Source organism: Salarias fasciatus, chromosome 3 (genome assembly GCF_902148845.1).
Source record: "Salarias fasciatus chromosome 3, fSalaFa1.1, whole genome shotgun sequence".
NCBI classification, from domain to species: domain Eukaryota; kingdom Metazoa; phylum Chordata; class Actinopteri; order Blenniiformes; family Blenniidae; genus Salarias; species Salarias fasciatus.
Genome location: NC_043747.1, coordinates 27,344,825 through 27,366,260, shown reverse-complemented (window position 1 = coordinate 27,366,260; position 21,436 = coordinate 27,344,825). Strand labels below are relative to the sequence as shown.

General features: G+C 43.0%; 1 protein-coding gene and 1 long non-coding RNA gene across 2 annotated transcripts; one reads left to right on the top strand and one right to left on the bottom strand.

The window, feature by feature from the left end:
* The first annotated feature begins 2,522 nt into the window (after positions 1-2,522).
* LOC115385868 (uncharacterized) lies at positions 2,523-14,100 on the top strand. The gene is made up of 3 exons (XR_003931195.1): positions 2,523-2,605; positions 6,902-6,907; positions 14,089-14,100. It is a non-coding gene; the product is annotated as an uncharacterized LOC115385868 (long non-coding RNA).
* Positions 5,167-20,404, bottom strand: LOC115385867 (tripartite motif-containing protein 16-like). Its single transcript, XM_030087949.1, has 2 exons — positions 20,394-20,404; positions 5,167-6,440 (listed from the first exon to the last, which is right to left on the bottom strand). Exon 2 carries the CDS (start codon positions 6,357-6,359, stop codon positions 5,409-5,411), a length of 951 nt encoding a protein of 316 aa, XP_029943809.1. The 5' UTR covers positions 6,360-6,440; positions 20,394-20,404; the 3' UTR covers positions 5,167-5,408.
* Positions 20,405-21,436: the final 1,032 nt, after the last annotated feature.

Genomic DNA, 21,436 nt, shown 5'->3' with positions numbered 1-21,436 from the left:
AAAGTGACTCCATTTCTTCATGATCAGTGCACCATTTGTGCTTTCTGTCTTGGAATTTGCTTCCTGGTATCCAGCTGGGTCACTCTGGAGTTAAAGCCGCCACCTGATTGGAGACATGGATTTCCTGTCTTGAAGGAAGTCCACAGCAGAGATCACATGGACTGATTTTTCCATTTGAATGAAGCTGATTGAATCCAGTGTCTGTGCTTCATCTGCAGGCGCTGCCCCCCCGAACGTGGCCGTCTCAGCAGAGGCTGATGGATCCAGTGGAGGAGTGGTGCTGTGCTGTGAGTCTGCCGGCTGGTATCCGGAGCCCGAGCTGCTGTGGCTGGACAGTGAGGGGAAGCTGCTCTCTGCTGGACCTCCACGGACCCTCAGAGGTCCTGATGGCCTCTACTCTGTCAGCAGCAGAGTGACTGTGGAGACCAGACCCAGCAACACCTTCTCCTGTCGAGTCCAACAGAGCAACATCAGCCAGAGCAGAACTGCACAGTTCAGTTTTGAAGGTGAGTCGAGTTTGGTTTCAGTTCGTCTGAAGTCTTCCTCTTGAAACGTCCTGCTGGTTTCTGTCGTTCCAGGGGAGGTTTTCAGGGATGAATCCAGTTCTTCTGCTCTGACCATCGTCATCGTGGTCTTGGCTGTTTGCCTCATCATCTCGTCTTCAGGTTTATTTGCCTTTTGGAAGCTGAAACTCCACAAAAAGAGTGAGTCACTTTCAGTTTAGTTTATTTACATTAGTACTGACCTGCATTGATGCTGCTCTCGCACTGTTAAAAAGAAACATAAAAAAACGGTAATTTTCTGGCAGCTGGGGCGCCAAAAAAATACCTTCAAATTAGAGAAATTTACTTTCTCATAAAAAAACTAGGGCTGTCGAATGATTACATTATTTAATCAGATTAATCACAGCTTACAAATTAATTAATCATGATTAATCACAAATAATCCCATTTTGCAACTATGTCTGAAATATACCCCTTTTGTAATGATATTCCCTCTTTTTTTCAGAGTTGTATAGTTTAATTTTACTGTTTATTTCCGTAAATAACTGAAAAATATCTGTGAAATTACGATATTTTTACTTTAAGTTTGTATGTATTTTTAAGTGATTTTTCCCTCTTTTTTCAGGGTTGTAAAGTTGAGTTTTACAGTTTACTCCCTCAACTAACAGAAAAATATTTGTGAAATTATGACACACTTGTTAACATATTTTAACAATAAATATCCGTATTTCGAATTGGGTTTCTTTGTAAAAGAACAGAAATAATACCTTTTTTCACAGTTACAGGAATTTCCTGTTATATTACATTTGACATGTAAAATCACAGTTATTTTTTGTGAATTATTGGCATTTTGAAAATAAAAAAAAGTAAAATAAACAGTAAAACACTGTTATATTACAATATTTTCTTTCCAGTGCAGTGTTTTCTCTCTTGGCCTCAGTTTGTGGGTGGAGCTCTCCTCAGGAGCAGCAGCTGGTGGTCAGCAGTCTCACATCACAGTGGAAAGATCCTCACTTTGACTTTTCCATGTGAACATCTGATTTTCTCGCTGCATGCTAGAGTATCTGGGCCCGACAATGTTTCAAGTGAAAGTATTTCACAGTTTTAAGAAAAGTTCTACATTTACATTAGGTTTTCAAAATGATGCCCGTTGACATGGAAATGGAAGAAATTGAAGAAAACGATGACGTTAGCATGCCAGGCCATGAGGTGGTGCTGTTTATGTAATGAGACCACAAACTGAGGGAGTCTGCAGAACCAGCCTCAGGTCAGTGCAGGTCTCCCAGCAGTCTAAAGCTGCAGCATCTTCTCCAGAAAACGGTCCAGAGTGTCTTGAAGCAGCTTAACTCCATAGAAAAGCTGACAGCAGAGACTGTGTCAGCCTCCATAACTCAAACTGGGAGCTGGTTCCACGTGAGAGGATCCTGAGAGCTGAAAGCTCTGCCTCCCGTTCTGCTGTTAGAGAACCTGGAACCTCCAGTAGGCCAGAACTCTGAGAACGGAGTGTTCAGCTGGATCATGTGGGAGAAACCGATCTTTTGTTTTCTCCTGTTTGCAGGTGACAACAAACCACAGACGGATGAAGAAGTGCAGCTTGTTGATCAAAGCTCAAGAACGAAGGATTTGGAGGAAGAAATATCGAGACTGAAAGAAGAGTTAAAGAAGAAACAAGAAGAAGAGAACGAGTTGGTTGGTGTGATGGAGATGTTGGAGAAGATGGAGATGTTGGAGAAGTGGGAGGGGGAACTGAAGAAGAGTAAAGAAAAGAAGATGGTCCGGCTGACAGAGGTGGAGAAGCTGATCAAAGAGAATGACGAGAAACTTCAAAAAGCCAAGGATGGTTTTCATTTCAGGAAAGATCATCAAAAAAATCTTGCTGCACAAGGAAATGAAGTCCTGAAAGGAGAACAGACATATTTAAAGGAGTTTTTAGAGTCCACTGACAACAAAATAAAGCTCATCGAGGCCATAATAAAAATGTTAAGAAAGCAGAAAGAGAGAGCTGAAGCTGAGAGCAGCGTTGCTGCTGCAACAACACATCATCAGGAGGGTGAAACTAACCTGTCCCAACACGGTCTGATCCCAGCTCATGTTCCCTGTTAGTTCTTATAAATAAATAAAGCTGAAATGAACTAAGATCCAGAAAATGAGAGAACAGATAGAAACGGTGAGAGAGAGAAAACAGGAAGCAGTGAAGGAGTCTGATGGAGGAAACTGCTGAGTCAGCAAACAGGGAGAATCATGGAGTTCAGCCTGATGAGAGTTCATTCCAGACTTTAATGTCATTTCTCCAGTTTTTAGAGACAACATGTCAGAGTGAAGAGATGTGGAGAGCCTGGCTCTCCTGGAGGTTTGGTTTCTCTGTGGCGTTGTCAAGAATTCAGCTGACTCAGATGTTTTCAGAGCTTCAGAACTCCTGAGGAGGAAACAGAAAACCTTTGACTCATCCAGAATGGGATGACCAGGAGGATTTTTAGTCTCCTGTGAGTAACCTGGAACGGATTACACCTTTTTTCTTTCCTTTATCTTTCTGAGTAGGGCTACACTGGTTGAGCAAGTGGAATGAGAATACAGAATCAGTAACGTGCTTTCTGGCAACCGATCTATACAGGCTTTGGTTATTTCTACGGGAATCTCTGGGACTCATGTTGATTAAACTTTTTTTTTTAATCTTTATAACTACAATAGATGTAGGTGTGATTGCAGGATGCATGGGAGAGGTCACCGAGCTGTCTGATGTTTCGAGCAACACAGATTTGGAAGTGATAACTGTGACCTCTGACCTCTGTCGGGCTGAGAAACTGAGGCTCAGCGAGCTGCAGCCAGGTTAACAAGTCTGTTAACATTGAGCAGTTAGAGTGGATCATTGGAGATTCTTCCCAAGTTACATTAAATGGCACAGTGTAATCAGACATTAAATGTCAGTGTAATCTGTTTTGGAGAGTTTACCTCTCACATCTGTTGGCTCGCTCTTCCCAGCATGCATTTGGTCACGTTAGATGTAAGACTATGAGCTCTGATACCTGAACACTCAGTGGAATCAGGCACAAACATCACAGTCAGTTTGGTTTAGAGAGCAGGACGTGTAGTTACTGTGTCTCCACCTCAGATTCCTGTGAAATGGTGTTTGGCGTTGGCGGCTCATCTAAATAAAACTGGGTGAAAGATCTTTGGTGAATCCAGTGGAGTCCCAGCATTTTCTCATATTGTCTTATTTAAGCTTGTAATCTGAGCTGTTTCATACCGAGCCTTGTAAACCAGCCCCGCCTGCTCCACATCCACATTTGGATTTTGGAGCTGGGGAGGGTCTGGGGACAAGCCAACACAAACCTTTGTGCAGGGGGCGTCGGTTACTCCTTTGACTGACAGCACACTTCAGCCAATCAGAGCTTCAAAACCAATACATCATCAAAATGCTTTGGGTTCTCTAAGGTTCTTCTTCTTTAGCTCTTTAGCTCTGGCTTCTCTACACGTAACGACACACGAAAACGTCTTTTCCTGTTACAAACTCACCAGGCGCAGACTCTTGCTCTTGCTTGATTGTTGTAAAACTTGGTATTTTGGCTGTAACTTTACGTATTGCAGCTTTCAGACGATTGACATTACTCAAATTCAATTTTGTTAAATTCATTTGTACTCTACAGATCTTTAATATTTCAGTTTGAAAGTTGGAAAAATAATTTTCATGGCATTTCAGGTTGCAAATTGCAGATTGTGTTTAATTAATTTAACAAGAGGATGATGAGGAATCCTTGAAAAATGTTCTCCCTGTAAGAGGTCCCTGGACATAACAGCTTTAAGAAACTCTGGTTTATAAAGTTAAATCCAGGTTTTTATTTGTCAGACAAGAAGCATTTGGTTTATTAATAATGTAACATTTGATTTGGAGATAATCATCTTCATTTGCATTTGTTTATTTTGGTATTGAATCAGGCAGTGCTTTGCTTATTATTTCATTAATTATTTTGAGGAATATGTTGTTATCTTCTGTTTATTTCTTACTCTGCTCAATGTTTGAAATAACGGTTCTGGTTTTCTATTGTTTTGTAAGAACTTAATTGAGATGCAGGTTGTGTGAGTTGATAATAAAGGTGCTGAAACCTGTCCTGCTGTTTTGGTGACATATTTATTGGTATGGAAGAAAGCAAAGAAACAGTGGAGGCCCGGTACCTGTAACCTGCTGAACCCACTGCCCTGGAGACGGAGGAGACGGAGATTTTTAAAGGGGCTGTATCATGCAAAATTCACTTTCACATGTAGTTATGTACTCATCAAAAACACCCCAAAGCGTTTTTTTTCCTTCGTGCCTGTGTGTTTGCCGCTTTTTGTATCTCCGATTACGGAGATAAACTTTAACCATCGTCTGAAAGCAACAATCAAGCAAGAGCAAGAGTCTGAAGAGTCAATAGATGATTCTTGATACCATCCTTCCTGCTGAGACATGGATTTATTTATTTATTTATTTTTGGTAAAATTGGTCGTCTTCTGGTCCGATGTGTCCTGTTTTTTGTCCTCTTGTCTTGGTCATCTGTTTCTGTAGCAGTTTCATCTCAGTCTTTAGATGTTCTTTTTCTTCTGGAGTCACATTGTAGTCTAATATATTCACTGTATTTATTCAACAGTTGTATCTTTTAATTTAAACCTTTTGACTCACTTGTTGGTAGATATTCAAGTGTTTATTGGTTCAACAAGAGAACAAATCAATAAATCAAATACACAGGACTCTTGAAGCCAAAACAATTTGATCAATTTATCATTTTTTTGTCCTTGTTACAGAAGAACTATTTGTTAATTGTCCAGAATGAACCATTAAAAGAATTACAATTCTGATCATTTGAAAGGCCATGTGTGTGTGTGTGTGTGTGTGTGTGTGTGTGTGTGTGTGTGTGTGAGTGAGGAAGTCCTCTACTGAGGCTTCAGGAACTCTACAGACGTTCCTTTCCTCAGGTTCCAGAAGTGCACGGCCCAGGGATAAATGTTCACTCCAGCGTAGACGGGCTGCGTGAAGGCGACGTGGACTCTGTGGAGGAGAGTCATGGTCGCCATGGAGACGCTGTAGAAAGCCAGGACCCCTGCTCTGTGGTCCAGGTACACTCCCACCCTGGAGGAGGGAGAGCAGGGACCCGAGAGGGGAGTTCTGATCTTCTTGTGGCGGAATGTGAAAGTTTTGTCGTAACAAATTAAACCCCAAGATTTGTCGTTGCATCCAAACCCATATTCATGGTCCGCCTTGCTGATGTTCTTGTACGTCACTGCTACATCCACTCCTCTCGCCGTCCACTCCACCTCCCAGTAATGACGTCCAGTCAGACTCTGCCGGCCCAGAACCTGAAAGGTTCCGATGAATCTGTCTGAATGATCAGAATACGGCTGATGCAGCAGCACTAAAGTGGCTTTTCTGTCCCCGCTGGACAAAGACAGCCTGCTGTTTAAAGTGTTTCCATCCAGAATGATCTGAGTCGAATACTGCAGGAAGTCTGCTCTGCTCTCTGGCTGAGGCTGCAGCAGTGAAAGCTCCTCTTCAGAGGTTCTCAGTGAGACGTCTGTCTCCGTCTCTCTCAGGACGTCCTGCAGTTTGTCTCTGCTCTCTGCTGCAGCAGCTTGGAGTCCAGTCTTCTTCAGATCCTCCACTAACTCTGCTAACAGGAGGTTCTTCTCCAGGTCAGGTCTCTGTCTGAACTCCTTCCTGCACTGAGGACAGCTGTAGATTCCCTTCTTCTCTTCATCCCAGTGGCTTTGAATACAGCTGCTGCAGTAGCTGTGTCCACAGGGAACCGTCAGCGGATCCTTCAGGAGATCCAGACAGATGGAGCAAGAGAACTTTAGTGGATCCAGCTGAGATCCTCTCTGAGCCATTTTCTCCTCTCAACAACAGCCAGCGTTTGAAGAGTTTCTCTTCCTGCTCAGCAGGTTGAAGCTGAACCCTCCTCTGGTTTCCTGTTTCCTGAGTGAGTAAAGCAGCTGCTGTGCTTCTGGTAAATCCCCCTCAGTGAGTCCTGTCCTCATCCAGCTGCCAGCATCAGTTTTACTCACATCAGTAGAAATCCTCAGAAGAGTCCAGACTGTCTCTGCTGTGGCTCCACCTGTGGAGAAGTGAAAGTAGTTTGTCGTCTCACATGTTTGCTCCACCCACTGCTGATCTGAAGGGAGGGGCGGAGCAGATGAGGAGAGGAGTGTTTAGACTGTGAGACACACTCCGGGCTGAACTGCTTCACTTTATCATCTTTGAGAATAAATCAATACAAGAGCAGTTTAGAAAGTAAATAATTTAAATGTGGGTAAAATGGTAACTTTATTTCTTTTAAAGAGATTTTACCAGATATAAATATCACACCAGGAATTTATTTCTACACATAAAACCTCCAAATCACCATGTGTCTGAGTACTGGTGGTGTCAGCTGGGTGTTAATTCACCGAGATTCCAAAATAAACCTGCTTTGGTGTCGGTGCAGGTTCAGTCTTTTCCTGTTTCCTCTCTCTTCCTGCTGTGGTCACTATGTTGATGACTGGCTGTTTGAACGTCACATGAATCTCAGAGGATTTGCAGCTTTTATGATGAACTTTGTGGTGAAACTTGTGAGGCGGATGTTCCCGACATGTTTTACCCACAGAGTCAGATTCTGACATCAGGTCAAGCTTCTCCTCAGTCTCATCCGTTGAACCAACCCAGAGAAACAAACACTACGTCGAGCCAGTCTTTTATGTTCCTTCGTTATTTTATTTTGAAGCCTCACAGTAGAGATGTCACTTCCTCTCTGAGTCTGTTCTCTGTTCTGGTTTCTCAGTGTGAATCATATGGAAGCAACAGTCACTTTACCTCTTTGTTACTTTGTGGCTTTTAAACACTGCTGGGTTGAACTGGTGACCCATTGTGTGTTTTCTGTGCATGTCTGAATCCAGCTGAGTGTTTTCAGTGGTTCACCAGGTTCACACAGTCTGGGCGGTTCTTCCAGCGTTCAGCTTGATTTCCAGCTCTTCTCTTTAGCTTCTCTTTCTGAATTCACACTGCTGCATCGTGTTTGACCTCCTTGTTGCCGCAGACACTCCTCCAGTGGAATTCAGCTCCTCTGATCAGACTCAGCTCACGAGACGAAGGTGATGTTGTCGCAGTCTGCGTCCACTAGAGGGAGCCAGAGAGCAAAGGGATCAAACATCCTGTACAGCCCGACATGACCACACTGCTGTTGGTTTATTGTGTCTCTGTTGGATTTGACTGTTGGCAAAGTTCTTGTCAGATGTTTTCAATGTTTATTGTTTTATTGTCTCTCTCTGTGCAATTATAGTGTTATTATTAAAATTAGTAGTGTTTCTCCTGCATTGACCACACACACACAGACACTGTTCTGTGTACAGTACATCTAATATTCACCACATGCTGATGTAAATAAATACATTTTACTCATTTTTGGCTGTCACTGACATTAAGATCTGTTCCAAGTTGTCCCTAAAAGGCCTATAAAAACCTGCATTTAACTTGTCAAAACCTGTTCGCTTTCTCAGGGCTTTTATTTAAAAAATTTTGTCAGTCGCCATCCAGTCCTTCCACTTTTGACTTTCCTAGTTCTTCTCGTCACGTTATGACGTGACTGTACTGTATGATCGATCAGGGTAGACTACATCTGACTATCAGATCTAAAACTGAAGTTGATCCCAGAGAAGCGGATCCACTCAGGTGATATTTTCAGTCTGCTTGACCATCTGCTTGTAAGGAGGCTTTTTGGAGCCAGTTAAAGGGAGACCGCTGATCAGTACAGAGCTTCAGGGTGGATGAGAGAAGTTTTTTCTTTTAAATAATCACATCATGTACATCCTGTGTTTCTGATACAAGCCATGGTGAACAGACAACAGTACTGTGAAGGTGATGCATCCATGTGGAAGATGTGACAGACTGAAAGATTAGAGCGCAGGTTTCAATGCTTCAGTCCACAAACGCGTGTGTCCACTGTGTCCAGTGTGTGCATTTTTGTGTGTGTGTTTTTTTCTTGTTCTCATTCAAATGTGTCTTTCTTGTCTCAGTCTTTGTAGCCTGCTGACCTGGGCTGAAGCTAGCAGCAGCTAACAGCAGCTAGCTTCAGCTAGCAGCAGCTAACAGCAGATGGCTTCAGCCCGACGGCAGATCGGACTGAATACATGAAGTCTTCTTCCTGGAGTCTTCAAAGTAGAGAGTAAGATAAATTAATATGATTCATTACATTGTGTGTTTTCTGTACGATGTGGTTAGAATTCTCCTGCTGGTCCCTCAGACTGTTTTTCTGTTCCAGCAGCGCCGCGGTGCTGATAGAGCTTCATCTTCCCTCAGAAAGAAGCGGCAGCCCGGGAGCTGCTTTCCAGACCCGCTGGAGGGAAGAACAGCTTTCTTCAAAATCTTTGTTTTCGTTGAGACTATTTAAGAGACCGAAGCCAGCGAGTGTTTTATAATGGCTCTCTGTCTAGTAGCACTGGTGTCCACTGCGGCCTTCCCCAAGGCAGTTGTCTGGGGCCATTTCTGTTTTCTGTTTTTAAGAATGATCTACCTCATGTATTAGAGAAGGCATCTGTTGTTATGTATGCGGACAATTCGACAATGTACGATGCTAATCCTGATGGAAATGTGATCTCTAATGTGCTGGAAGTGGAGCTGTCAGCTTATCTCAGCTCGAGGATTGTCATGTCATTTGCTCCGCTGCAAATAAAACTGACTTCGCTAAGTTGCAGGTTGCCAAAATAAGGCTGCCTGTTTAGTTCTGAAATGTCCTCATACTACCAGAGTGAAAGACATGCACTCCACTTTGTCTTGGTTAATGTTTCTTAGTAAAGTGCAATATAGCTTGTTAATGTGGTTGAAGAAGATCATTACAACTAAACAATCTGACATTTTATTTCAGAGAGTAACGTTTGTAAATCAGACCCATGTTCATCCCACACGAAGCGCCTCTGGAGGAGACATGGTTGTTGACCGCCCCAGAACCTGTTTTTTGCAGAAGTCATCTTTATACAGGGCTTCTCAGCTATGGAACAAACTACCTCATAGAAATAGAGTCTCCAAGTTACAAGAATTTAAAACATCTGTCAGACTTCTGGTGAGTGACATGCTGATTGAGTTGGCCTAAATATTTGTCAAGGTGTACGGCGAGAAAGGTCTATGTAAACTTTTGCCATACTTCTGTTTTCTATTGTAATTTTTTGTCAATGTTTTTAATTGGGACCCCAGGAAGATGAGCAACCATCACGGTGGAAGCGAATGGGGATCCCTAAACAACAATAAACAATAAACACCCAGACATCTGCAGAGAGAACAGCCTGACTGGGTGAAGACTAATAAACACGACTCATGTCTCAATGTCATTGATTGTAGGATGTAAGTTAACTGTGACACATAATTCACATCGTGCATTTTGAAATATAGAAAAATAATTTATTATATACTGAAATGGAAACACAAAAAGAAATGCTTGAAATGTGGAAACAGTTCCTCAGTTGCACCTGAGTGAAGTCGTATCAGTAAGAGTAGAACAGATATAAAGAGCAGTGCTGATGGTCCAGGTCCGGCAGCTTCTGTTACTGAAGCTTCTGTAAATTTGCTCCTCAGCTTTCAGCCCACCATTCTCACTGTTCTTCATCACGCTCACACTTTCTTTCCTCGAGCCCCTCAACAGTTTCTCTGAACTATTTCTGCAGCTCCGGTTCTGGTTTCTGCTGTATGTTCACCATGGCGTCACGTTAGCAGTCGACCACACGTTTTAAAAAGTGCTTCATAAAACCCGAGCTGTTTGTTCTCCTGTGAGTCTCACTTCAAGAACATTCACAACGATGCAGAAACCGCAATGCTGATCATAAGAGCGGCGAGCGCCGATGGTGATGATGATAGAAACAAAAATGAGATGCTGAGACGCTGCAGTTGGTTTCAGGCTTTTATTGGAATGAAACTTAAAAAAACGGATCTTCAGTTTTAGAAGAAACGACGTCACCAAACAGGAAATTCAGTCAGATGTCGTCTGTTCTCACAAACTCTCCAGCCTGGAAGATTTGAATTGAAATGTTTCAGAAACAAACAAAGATTCCAAAAACAGAATTTAGCTTGTTTCTTATCTTTACTTAAGTTTTAATTTTAAATTGTAATTGGTGAGCAACATCTTGAATTTCACAGAAATGTATATAATTCTAATGAATTAATGTTTATTAATGCACTGAGGTTGATCATGTTTTGGCTGTTTGTCACAGCTCAGCTGAAGGAGAATTAAAATAATAAAGTTCAGAACACTTCATAATACTACAAAATGAAGTCAGACGAGAAGCAGATATGAAATAACTCAAATATAATGAAAAGCTTATCGTTACATCTAATCATTAAATCATTGCAGAGTCACTGTGTTGATTCAGTTCATAAAATGAGTGGTTGATGTGATAACTGGAGGCACTGGAGAGCCGTCTGAATGACTTCCTCACCTGAGCGACGCTGTATCAAGGATAATCTTCCACTTCCTGAAATTGGTGGTCATGTGACGAGGGAGCGCTGGTGGCTGGCCTCACTCGGGACTCTGCCATTGAAACAAGTGAGATTAGCTTGTTAGCATGCAGCTATTTCCCTCATCAGAACTCAACAAATTCAAGAGGAGCTTATCCAAGCTCCTCTTGGAAAAGCAAATCTGTCGGGCACATAACAGCAGCCAGACTCCCATTCTGCTGCTTCCATGCTGGACAGGACAGGTTAAAAAAAAAGAACTCGACAAATTCTGTGAAATCATCTTAATCTCATGAATGAGCATTTCACCCTGTCTTCTCCGAATAAACTGATTCTGCACCTTTTCTGTGTGGAGTTTGCAGGTTCTCCCTGTGCGTGACTGACCAGGTAAAAAACAAACCGCAAACAGGCTCATGAGGCGGGCGTCCATTTATATTTCAACAAGAAGTGTTTGAATGGGCTCAGAATCAGCAACACATAAGAGCAACAGCTGGATTTGACCAAATGAGTTTGATAGAAACACAATAGAATCCATTGAAGCTGACGAGACAGTTTCAGCTTCATCCAGCAAACAAAATTCCATAAATGGGCTCGATATTGGTAAATACTCAATGGAGCCACATGGACGAACCATGTCAGTGCAACGTGGATGGATCCCGTTATTACCTGATTAGATGGATTTAAAGTAGTCTACAATAAGGTTACCTGCAAATGGGCTTAATATGGGTCAATACACAATGTTCCCACTTTCCTCTGGTGGCTCACATCCTGCTCATCCCAAAACTCTGCTCAGCCAGAAGGGCCATGACGCAGAGTCCTCGTGGGTTTTAGAGGAAAATCCAGTGATGACCTGGTGAATATTCCTCAGATCCCTCAGCCACTGGTCCACTGAGGTCTGAACTGCACTGTCAGTGTCATGTCACCCAGTTCTGATCTTTTACGCCGGGCTCACACTGGCTCCGGTCTGTTTCCAGTATGGATTTGCCACAGCACTGTCACTCACACCGTCTCCGGTGCGTCTGCGGTCTGCTCCGGTCCAGATCCGTCGCTTTCTCAGCCCAAACAATGTAAGACCCGTTTACCTCAACAGAAAGCATCCCAAACCTCCACCTCTGTTGAAAATGCACATTAAAACCGTAAAAACCGTATTTTCATTATAAAATCATGTCGCAAGCACAGAACCATTTCATCAACCCGCCCAACGTGTTCAAAAGAAGCATGATTGTGCAGAAACCCTCCCAATCTGGCAACACAGAGCTGCTCTGGGTCTGCAACGTTTTCTGTGCCATTTTGGTGTCGTTTGACTTTCCTGCAGTGACGAAGTACAAAACCGTTCATTCTTCTACTGCTTATAATGACGACATTACATTGTTTGTTCTGTATTCTACCAGAGGAATTAAAAAAAATTGAATATTAAGGGAAACACGACACACACTTTAGTTTGAAATCACTAATTTTGGAAGATGTATCGACTTTCTTTCCGGCACCCGACTGCTCATGTCCACATTGACGCAGTAGGGCTCCGGCATCCAGAAAAATAGGATAATTGCAGAAAGTTACCGGGCTGCCGGACAGGCTCTGGAGGAGGACCGGAGCAGGTGTGAGCCACAGCACTGATTTTAATGACTACTGATTAGTCGCGATGTCCGGACCGCAGCTGGAACGCTTCCAGTGTGAGTCTGGCGTTACTCTCATGCATCACAGATCAGATCTGCTTCTGCACAGTATGAGCAGCACAGAGACACATGCATTCAGCTACTTTGAGATCAGACACAGGCCTCATTCATAGGTGTGAATAAATCAGATCTGAATCAGATCTGTGTCGATGTGACCGCCCTGTAACCAGGCTGATCTCATTTTCTCAGCATGACGTCTCTAATGTCATCAAATCTGTCCTAATCTAGATTATTTGGTCACATAGTGAACACATGATGAAGAGATGGCCTCAGCATCAAACATCTGTCATCATCCCTTCTCTGGATTCACAGTTGGTTCTTTGTTCAGAAGGATCCTGAAGTTTGTTAAGTATGAACATGTGAATAGGGCCTCAGTCTGGAATCAATCCAGGGTCTTCTTCCTGAGTGTCAACAACTGCAGACTTCCACCACTCGACAGACAGAAACCACTCCAGGACTCGTGATCATGTGGTCTGTGTCTGTTGAGTCGTGTCAGTTCCTGAAATAAACCCAAGCTGCAGGCGAGAGCCTCAACCACAGACCTCAGACCTTTGTGACGCCTCCGATAGAAACAGCAGCTCGCTGAGTTTAGACAAAGTGAAAAACTTACTTTTGGTGGTGAAGTCAACTTCATCGTAGATGGTTTGTTCTGGAAGGTTTTTGTCGTCAGGGAGTCCAGACACTGAAAAAAAGTGAGCCATGCTTCAATCAGACTGCAGAATGAGCTTTGTTTGGGGATGTTCACCATTCTTTACAAGGTTTTGATGCCTTTCAATGAGCTCTGAAAACAAATTTGAATGATTTTTATGACAGATGAAAACAAAAGATCCATTGAGGCTTCAGTCCAAAATACTGGAGCATCACTGCTCCAACAACTGACCACCTGGACATCAGATCTCCTTCTCAATGTCACTGAATGACAAATGTTTCATATTTTTATCAGACGTCATGACAGTAGGATCTCAGCTGTTGGTGGAAGCACTGCTCCTTATCCTGGTTCTCTGACTCTCCAGTCCTGGTCCTGCTTCTGGTCCTGTGCCTGATGGCTGTAGTAAACTGTTGTTGTCTCAGCTGCTGGTGCATCCAATCCCAAATTCTTATGGTCTTTTTTTTTAAATTTGTTTTGTGTTATTTTTCAATCAACCACAATCACAGCAACGCTCAGAATCACTGAAAACAACTTTTTGCAACCAACTCCCGAGATGGAACTTTTAGAAAACACCCAGATTCCATCCTCAGTGGATGGCGGAAGGCCTGCTCCTGGTCCTGGTCCTGCTCCTGGTCCTGGTCCTGCTCCTGGTCCTGGTCCTGGTCCTGGTCCTGGTCCTGCCCTTCATGTCCGTAGTAAACGATTGTTGTGCACTTGCTCAGTTGATAAACATTAAGAACTTTATTTTCCTCCTGAACGTCATGACTCCCAGTCCAGATTCTCCTAGACTGAGGATTTTATCGTTGACAGTCACCATAGCAACAATCCAACTTGGTGTTCTGTCCACATGAATGTCAGTGTTCTCCATTCCTAATGTTTGGAGTGTATTGTTCTCTGCAACATGTGCAACAAAAACAATCAGCAGCACCAACTAGTGGACCAACATGAAAACTACAGCTTTCTTTCTTGCTGCCGTTGTCATGCCGTGGCGATTTGAACGCACACACACACAAGAAAATGAAGATTTTTTTTTTCCAGTCTGATGACACTGAGGAAATGACAAATGACCTGGGGACTGCAGACCAGTTAAAGAAGTTTAACATTCCATTACAAAGATAATCAATTGATAGGGATATAGATTATGGCAACGATGGCAAAGCATTACTAGAGTTATGTAAAAAACTTCCACTGTGTATACCAGTGGCGGACCGTGCATTTCACACTAAGGCCTTCAGAACAGATCCGCCTGAACCAATCCACCTCTCAATAACTATTTTATGTCTGTAAAAAAAAAATCTTATGATGCAGATATGCATATGAACAGTTATTGCACAGCAGATAGATACTTGTGCAGACAGAATAAATGCCTTTGCTGAAGTGCACAAGTCTTCTACTCCATCTGCGCACATACAATAAGCATTAGCAACTTAATAAAACAGCAATATTATTTAGGAAAAGAGGAACATTTTACTCACCAAAATCCTGATTATTTGAAAACAAAATCCATCCTCCTTTCCTTCCTCAAAAAGAGTTCAACTGCTCTGTCATATAGATTATCCGCGCATTTCAGTTCCATAAATCCAGAGCTGAAAGTCCAGCTGCCCTGTGGTATTTCTGGCGTAGGTTTTATTTCTCTTCAGGTCTTCTTCTTCTTCTTCTTTGGAATAATTGAGGTAAGCGACCAACAACTTTGGTGCATACCGCCCCCTACTGTATCTCTTGGTGAATGTAAATCAGAAGGCCTGGACACGCTAGCTAGAAGGTGCTGAGTCGCGTTGCATTGATCAGGATAAGGTTTTTAAAAAAAAAAGAAATGAAAAAATTCTCGCTCATGTTGTCTGTTGTTTAGTTTTCCCGGAGGTGCAGCCTGTTATCCTCTCGGTTTCGCTTTTACCGTAACGCGGAGAATTTGTGCGCACCGCTAAATAACGTGTCGCTTAGCGAGTTTACAGCGGTCAAGACAGCCGGCGCTCTGACAAACACAGTCAAGTGAGCCGACACGTTATTTAGTGGTGCGCACATATTCTACGCATTACGGTTGCAGCAGCGACTCCAAACCAACCTTGTCGCCCTGAGAGGAAAGTTGAGGGTTCTGTTTGTCCAACGTGCTGCCGCATCCTCCAGAAAGCACATGATGACGTGATGCGGTTCAAATCGTTTAATTAAAGGAGCATTAAGGAGTTTTACAACCTTAAAAATACTTATTTTCCACCATAAATATGTTACACATTTTTAATGATGTGTACAATGTGCCCTGACATATTCATTACAAGTACCTCTAACAGCGCTAAATTGTCAATTGAAAGTTGCAGCGCCGGTCCGGCACCACAATTTCTTTGGGGGAGAATGTGAAATTAATGACGTAATTGGGTAAAACAAACTTAAATTTTACTTGAGCGCTACTAAACGAGCGAGGAAGGAGTCCGTGCACGCGAGCCACAGGGACGAGTTTTTCACTAAGCTGCATTACGTCCAAGGCCTGCAGGGGGCGCTGTTTTGCATAAAACGTGCAAACTCCTCAATGCACCTTTAACATCCGCTTGCATACACTGTCGGCTGCACCTCCAGAGACCTCTTTGCATAAAGGAAAACAGGAAAAAACACTGCATACGATCAACAAAAATTATGGCGACCCCTGCTCTCCTCTCTCCACCTGCCCGCAGGTAAGCACACCTTTTTATAACTTCCTGACAGTCACCGCCCATCACCGCATGCGTCACGTGACCAAGCACCCGTGCATCACCATAGAAACCTTAAACACCCAGTGACACATACACACCTCATATTATGGCTCCGACAACGGTAAAAGCCAAAACGAGAGGATTGCAAAACAAACGTTGATCACAACCTTATTCACAATTAATAGAAGATGCATGAATAATGTTGACAAAAAACTAAACTGAACAACAGAGTAAATTAAGGAAAGCTTGTCCTAATGCTGCTTTTCAGTCAACAGGTCAAATGAACTGAGAGATATTGAGCTCAAATACTGCATTTCTCTTACAAATATGATTTTTTTTTTTTTGCAATATTTAAAGCGAGAACAAAGAGGTGTGTCTGAAAGAGACACTACAGTAATGGGATTCACAAGAGATTTGGAGTCAGTCGGTCAAATAACCTGGGAGCTTTTGAGAAAAAAAATCAATTTTTTATAAAAATATTAATAAAAAGTATTGAAATGTTAAAAGCTAAAACAAGAGGTGTGTCTGAACCAGACAATGTAGTACATTACGTACATTGTACGTTGTACATTACATTATCTGCAGCATTTTTTTTTGAAGCGATTATGATTTAATGGGGATGTTTCGGCCACAAGGGCCCATGGAGAATTGCTTGGCCCCCCCTGGGCTGGGACCCCTGCTCCGCCCCTGTCTGTGGTGATCCTGAAGTGAAACAGGCACACACTGCAGTTACTTCACACTTGGAAAGAGGCAGATGGGCGAATGAAAGAACATCCATGTCTGTTGAAAATATAGAGATTGAGCAGGTTGATGAATTACTGAATAGCATAGATAATTTGTAATAAATTATCTAAATAAATTATACTAAGAAATAAAAAAAGTATTTGTGAAAAAATAGTTAAAAGTGCAGAAATTACATTTCCAAAAAGAAGGTAGAAAGTGAAAACCTGAAATGAATCAAATAAAGGCGAAATGGTTTAACTGGGAATGTAGATTAAAAAGAACACATCATAGAGCTAAGAGAACCAATTGGAAGCAAAAAACAGTGGCTCGTGGTGAGCAGGTTGAGCATGGATGTAAAGAATATAAGAGAACAATGCGAAACGCTAAAAGAGACGACTGAAGAAAATTTAACAGAGACCTATCAAAACTAAAATCAAAAAAGCCAAAACTTTATTGGAGGAAACCGAATGAATAAAAAAAAAAAAACAAAAAAAAAAACAGAACACTGTCCATTTCTATTGAAGCGTTTACAGAGTATTTCAAAGATTCAGATGTAGTGTTGTAGTACTCGAGATCGGTCTCGGTCTCGAGACCACTTTTTGAAGATCTCGGTCTCGTCTCGCACTCGACCACATTTTCACTCGGTCTCGTCTCGGTCTCGGGCACAGAGGACTCAGGATTTTACGGCGAGACCAGCCGAGACCACGGCTACAAAAGCGCTGAACTGGCTGTCAGCTGTCTCGCCTGTTCAGCGATTGTACGCTGTGGATGGACGCGCGCGAGCTCCATTCCTCTGGCCCGCGATTCAAGTGCCCCCCAAAAAATGGCCCGATGCCAAATCCAGTTGCCGACCGCTGCACTCCAGGATGATCGGGCTGAATTTTGCTCCGATCTTCTCCTCCCGACGGAAGCCGACAAGGTCTGATTGTCGGGAGTGTGCAAATGAGTTCGGGTCCGAGCTTCATGTGGTGTGCGGTGTGTTCAGAGAGATTTTTTTCTGATCGGAGGCGTCGGAAGGGGAGATCGTAGATAATGAACATGTTTAATATTTCCGATTGCAAATCCTGTGGTGTGTGGTGCTCTGAGAGGAGATGATCAGCTCTCAGAGCCGACCTGTCCACACCCTCGGAATAGAGCTCCCTGATTGGCTCCGTCTCACCAGGTGTTAATGCGCTGCTTTGAAAAAAAAAAAAATTCCGTCTCAGCTGTCAGAGCTGGAGACATGAATATATATCAGTGAAATATATTCATTATATGACAGTAAAAAAGAAAAGCCAGAATAAAGAATAAATGAAATAAATAAAATGAATTTCTTGGGTAAAACTCAGAATATTCTGTGTGTTCAAGTGAGCATTAGCATTACTGGAAAGATATTCCAGCTGTTTATTTTCTCACCTGTTGGAGTTTCAGCTGACCGCCCTCTGAGTCGTCGCCTCTTTAAAGAAACGTAGGCTACTGTTAAAGAGAAATCCTGTCAAACAGGAATCTTAACAAATCAAATCAAAGTCATTTATAAATGTCCAACGCTACCTCCCAGTGTCAGCAACAGTGGAGCTACGATGGTCACACTGATCCGCCAGGAGGAGAGACGCTGGTCAGAAGGAATGTGGTCTGTGAGGAGAGATGAGGAGGCTGAATATGTGGAGCATCAGTATTTACTCTCATAGGAAATGAAGCTTTAAAACAGAATATCAGGAGTCTGCTTTTAGAGTTCCCCACCTCGAACAACCAGCCAGCTCTCTGCTGACTCTCCACAACCAGACACGGCACACTGGTAGAGTCCACTGTCCTTCACAGACACCCTGTAAATCACCATGGTTCCTCTGTAGCCCGTTTCCAACAGACTGCCGTTCCTGTAGAAGTCCGCTATCAAGTCCGATTCATTGGTGTTGGTCTGGCACCGCAGGGTCACATTTTCTCCTGCTGTCACAGGGAGGACAGGACTCTCCAGGATCAACGGACCAACTGAACGGGCAGGAGGAAAAACTTTTATCACAATGAGACAGAAAGATTCTGATTCTGAATTTGACATGGACAAGATAGCCTTCGCATGTCATTTGTTTATGGAGTATGAATTAGGCTCTATAGTATTGAGTAAATACTCATGATCCGTATTTGATTTTGGAATGTAGACAACAGTTAGTACTCATATTAGTACTCGTCCTTTAAACCAGAGGTATCTGTGCATCCCGGGTTTTGACCATTTCGTACCTGTAACAGTGATGTTGACAGAGTCGCTCCTTTCTCCTCCTTCGCCGTGGCACCAGTACTCGCCACTGTCAAAGATGAAGGCTGGACAGATCTCACAGTGCCCCTCTGAACTCTCCGGATCCGACCCACAGAAGGTCTCCACACCTTCGACTCTTCGCCTCACCGTCCCCGGGCTGGACGGGTCGGGACCCTCGCAGTCAAAAACCACACAGTCGTACTCGAAGAGCTGCAGCCGGCTGGGAATGATACGCAGAGAAGACTCACCTGATGGATGGATGGATAGACAGATGGACGGGCAGAAAGACATCCAGGTGTACCGGCCAATGGAGGGACAGAAAGAGAGACAGGGACAGAGTTTTTTTTTTTTAATTAAAAGAATTCAATACAATTTGTTTAATTCATTTTGAAGGGATTTTTTTTTAATTAAAATAACTGTAATTGATATAATAAATATAATTAAATGTAATTTAAAAAATTATATGAAATTATATTCATTTCATAATTTAAATTGAATGCCTCGCTGCCTCAGTAACGCAGTTTTCTTCATCAGTGCCGCTCACCGTTTCTGTCTGCTCCACAGCAGAAACCTGCCAGCAGAGTCTGGAGCAGCAGGAGGAAGTCTGGAGACACAAGAAGAAGAGAGACGAGTGACTCCAGGCTTTGGTCAGTGGCGTTGTGAAGAAGGAGAGTACTCACACACTGCTGGGACGTCCATGCTGCCTCGCTGCCGATGGACGGACTGAGGCTGAGAGAGAAGCAGCTCGTCCTCCAGGTCCTCTGAGCTCGGTCTGTGGTGAAGAGCTGCTCTGCTCAACCACACAGACAAACGTGACACAACCACAGCTGTTATATATACCATCACCTCATCTGTCAGTTCAGACATTTACACACACAGAGAGTCATTATAAGGTCATTCAACCACAAATAAATATACAGCAACCTTCCTCTTCTTCTACAATTCAACTAATGTTTAATGTGTTTATAATTAAAATTTAATGACTAATATAAATTTAAAGACTTTAAAAAATCTTTCCTCTTTCTTCCGCTGTCTTTACCACTCATTTAAGGCTTTTCCAGTCTCTCTCTGTACAGCTGGTACACCAGATTGTCAGGACACTTTCAGTGCTGCCCTGGTAAAAAATCTGCACTGAAGTTGTCCAGACTCTCTGGTGTCTTAGAAAACAAAGTCGCTGTTGGGCCAACATCCAGATTATAGAGCATCTTCCTTCCTCTAACATCCTGATTATAGAAATGCAAAACATGCAGAGAAGCTCTGAAATGAATTGTTCTTCCTCAGTGTCGTTACAAAATAAAGTCGCTGTTGGGCCAACATCTCGACTATAGAGCATCTTCCTCCCTCTAACATCCTGGTTATAGAGCGTCTTCTTTCCTCTAATACCTGTCAGTGTTTCTGCCATGTTCCAGTGAAATATCTGAGGGGTGCTCATTATTCCAAAAGGGAGATGGCGGAAAGCGGATCTCCTGACCAGGCCAATAAATGTTGTGAACCTCCTGCTGTCCTTATGTGGGGGAATTTGGTAAAATCCACTGGCAGCATCCAGCGAGGTAAACACCTGAGACCCGACAAGACGTGACATTATTTCCTCCAGTGATGGCAGCTTGTATTTCTCCCATTTCACTGTTCGATAGAGTCGTCTCAGGTGAGCACAGCTCCTGACTTCCTTCCTGTTGGGTTTAAGAACTGGCACCGCTCTGGTGGTTCAGTTACTTCATCAATGAAACCGTCACTTTCCATCCTTTGCAGTTCATTCTTTCCAACCCACTGTCACGCCCTGTGCTCCTGCGGCCATATGGGGGCACTCAGGGTCAGTTTTGTTCTGTATGCTTGCCCTGCCCCACCTGTTCCTGTCTGCTTCTCATGTTCTCCTGCCTCGTTACCACCCTAATGTGTGACACCTGTGTTCCCCTCTATTTAAGCCCTGCCTCCCTCTCTGTTTTTTGTTGGTTCCTTGTGGGTTTGTCAGCATGTCCTGTCTGTGTTAGTCGCTCAGCTCAGCTCAGCTCAGTTCGTCCCTGTGAAGCTTGTTTTGGGAAATAAAGAAGTTCTACAAAACCTGGGCTGCCTGTGCATGGTTCCTTCCACCCCTGCACTGTGACACCCACTGACAAAAGTGGTTCAAAACACAGTAATAAATCTGGAAGATTCCTGGCAAATCAGTTTAAAACAAATAAGGAGAAAAACACAATCTCAGCTATCAAGGATTATACCGATCAAAAATAGACACAACAGATGAGGAAATTAAAACTTTTTTTAATGATTTCAATCTTCCAAAATCTAAAGATGAAAATAGAACAGTGCTGGATTCTCCTCTTTCACTGGGTGAAGTCCATAAATCTTTGCAGCATATGCCCAATAATGGAGCTCCAGGTCCAGATGGCTATCTAGCAGAATTCTATAAAGAATTCTGGACCATGTTGGCTCCGACTTTCCATAAAATGGTAATGTAAATAAAAAAATTAATGAAAAATACCCTCAAATATGAACCAAGCCAAAATAACTTTAATACTTAAACCAGGGAAAGACCCCACAC

Coding starts and splice junctions, on each gene's coding strand:
- LOC115385867 (XM_030087949.1), bottom strand. CDS start 6,359: ATGGCTCAGAGAGGATCTCAGCTGGATCCACTAAAGTTCTCTTGCTCC.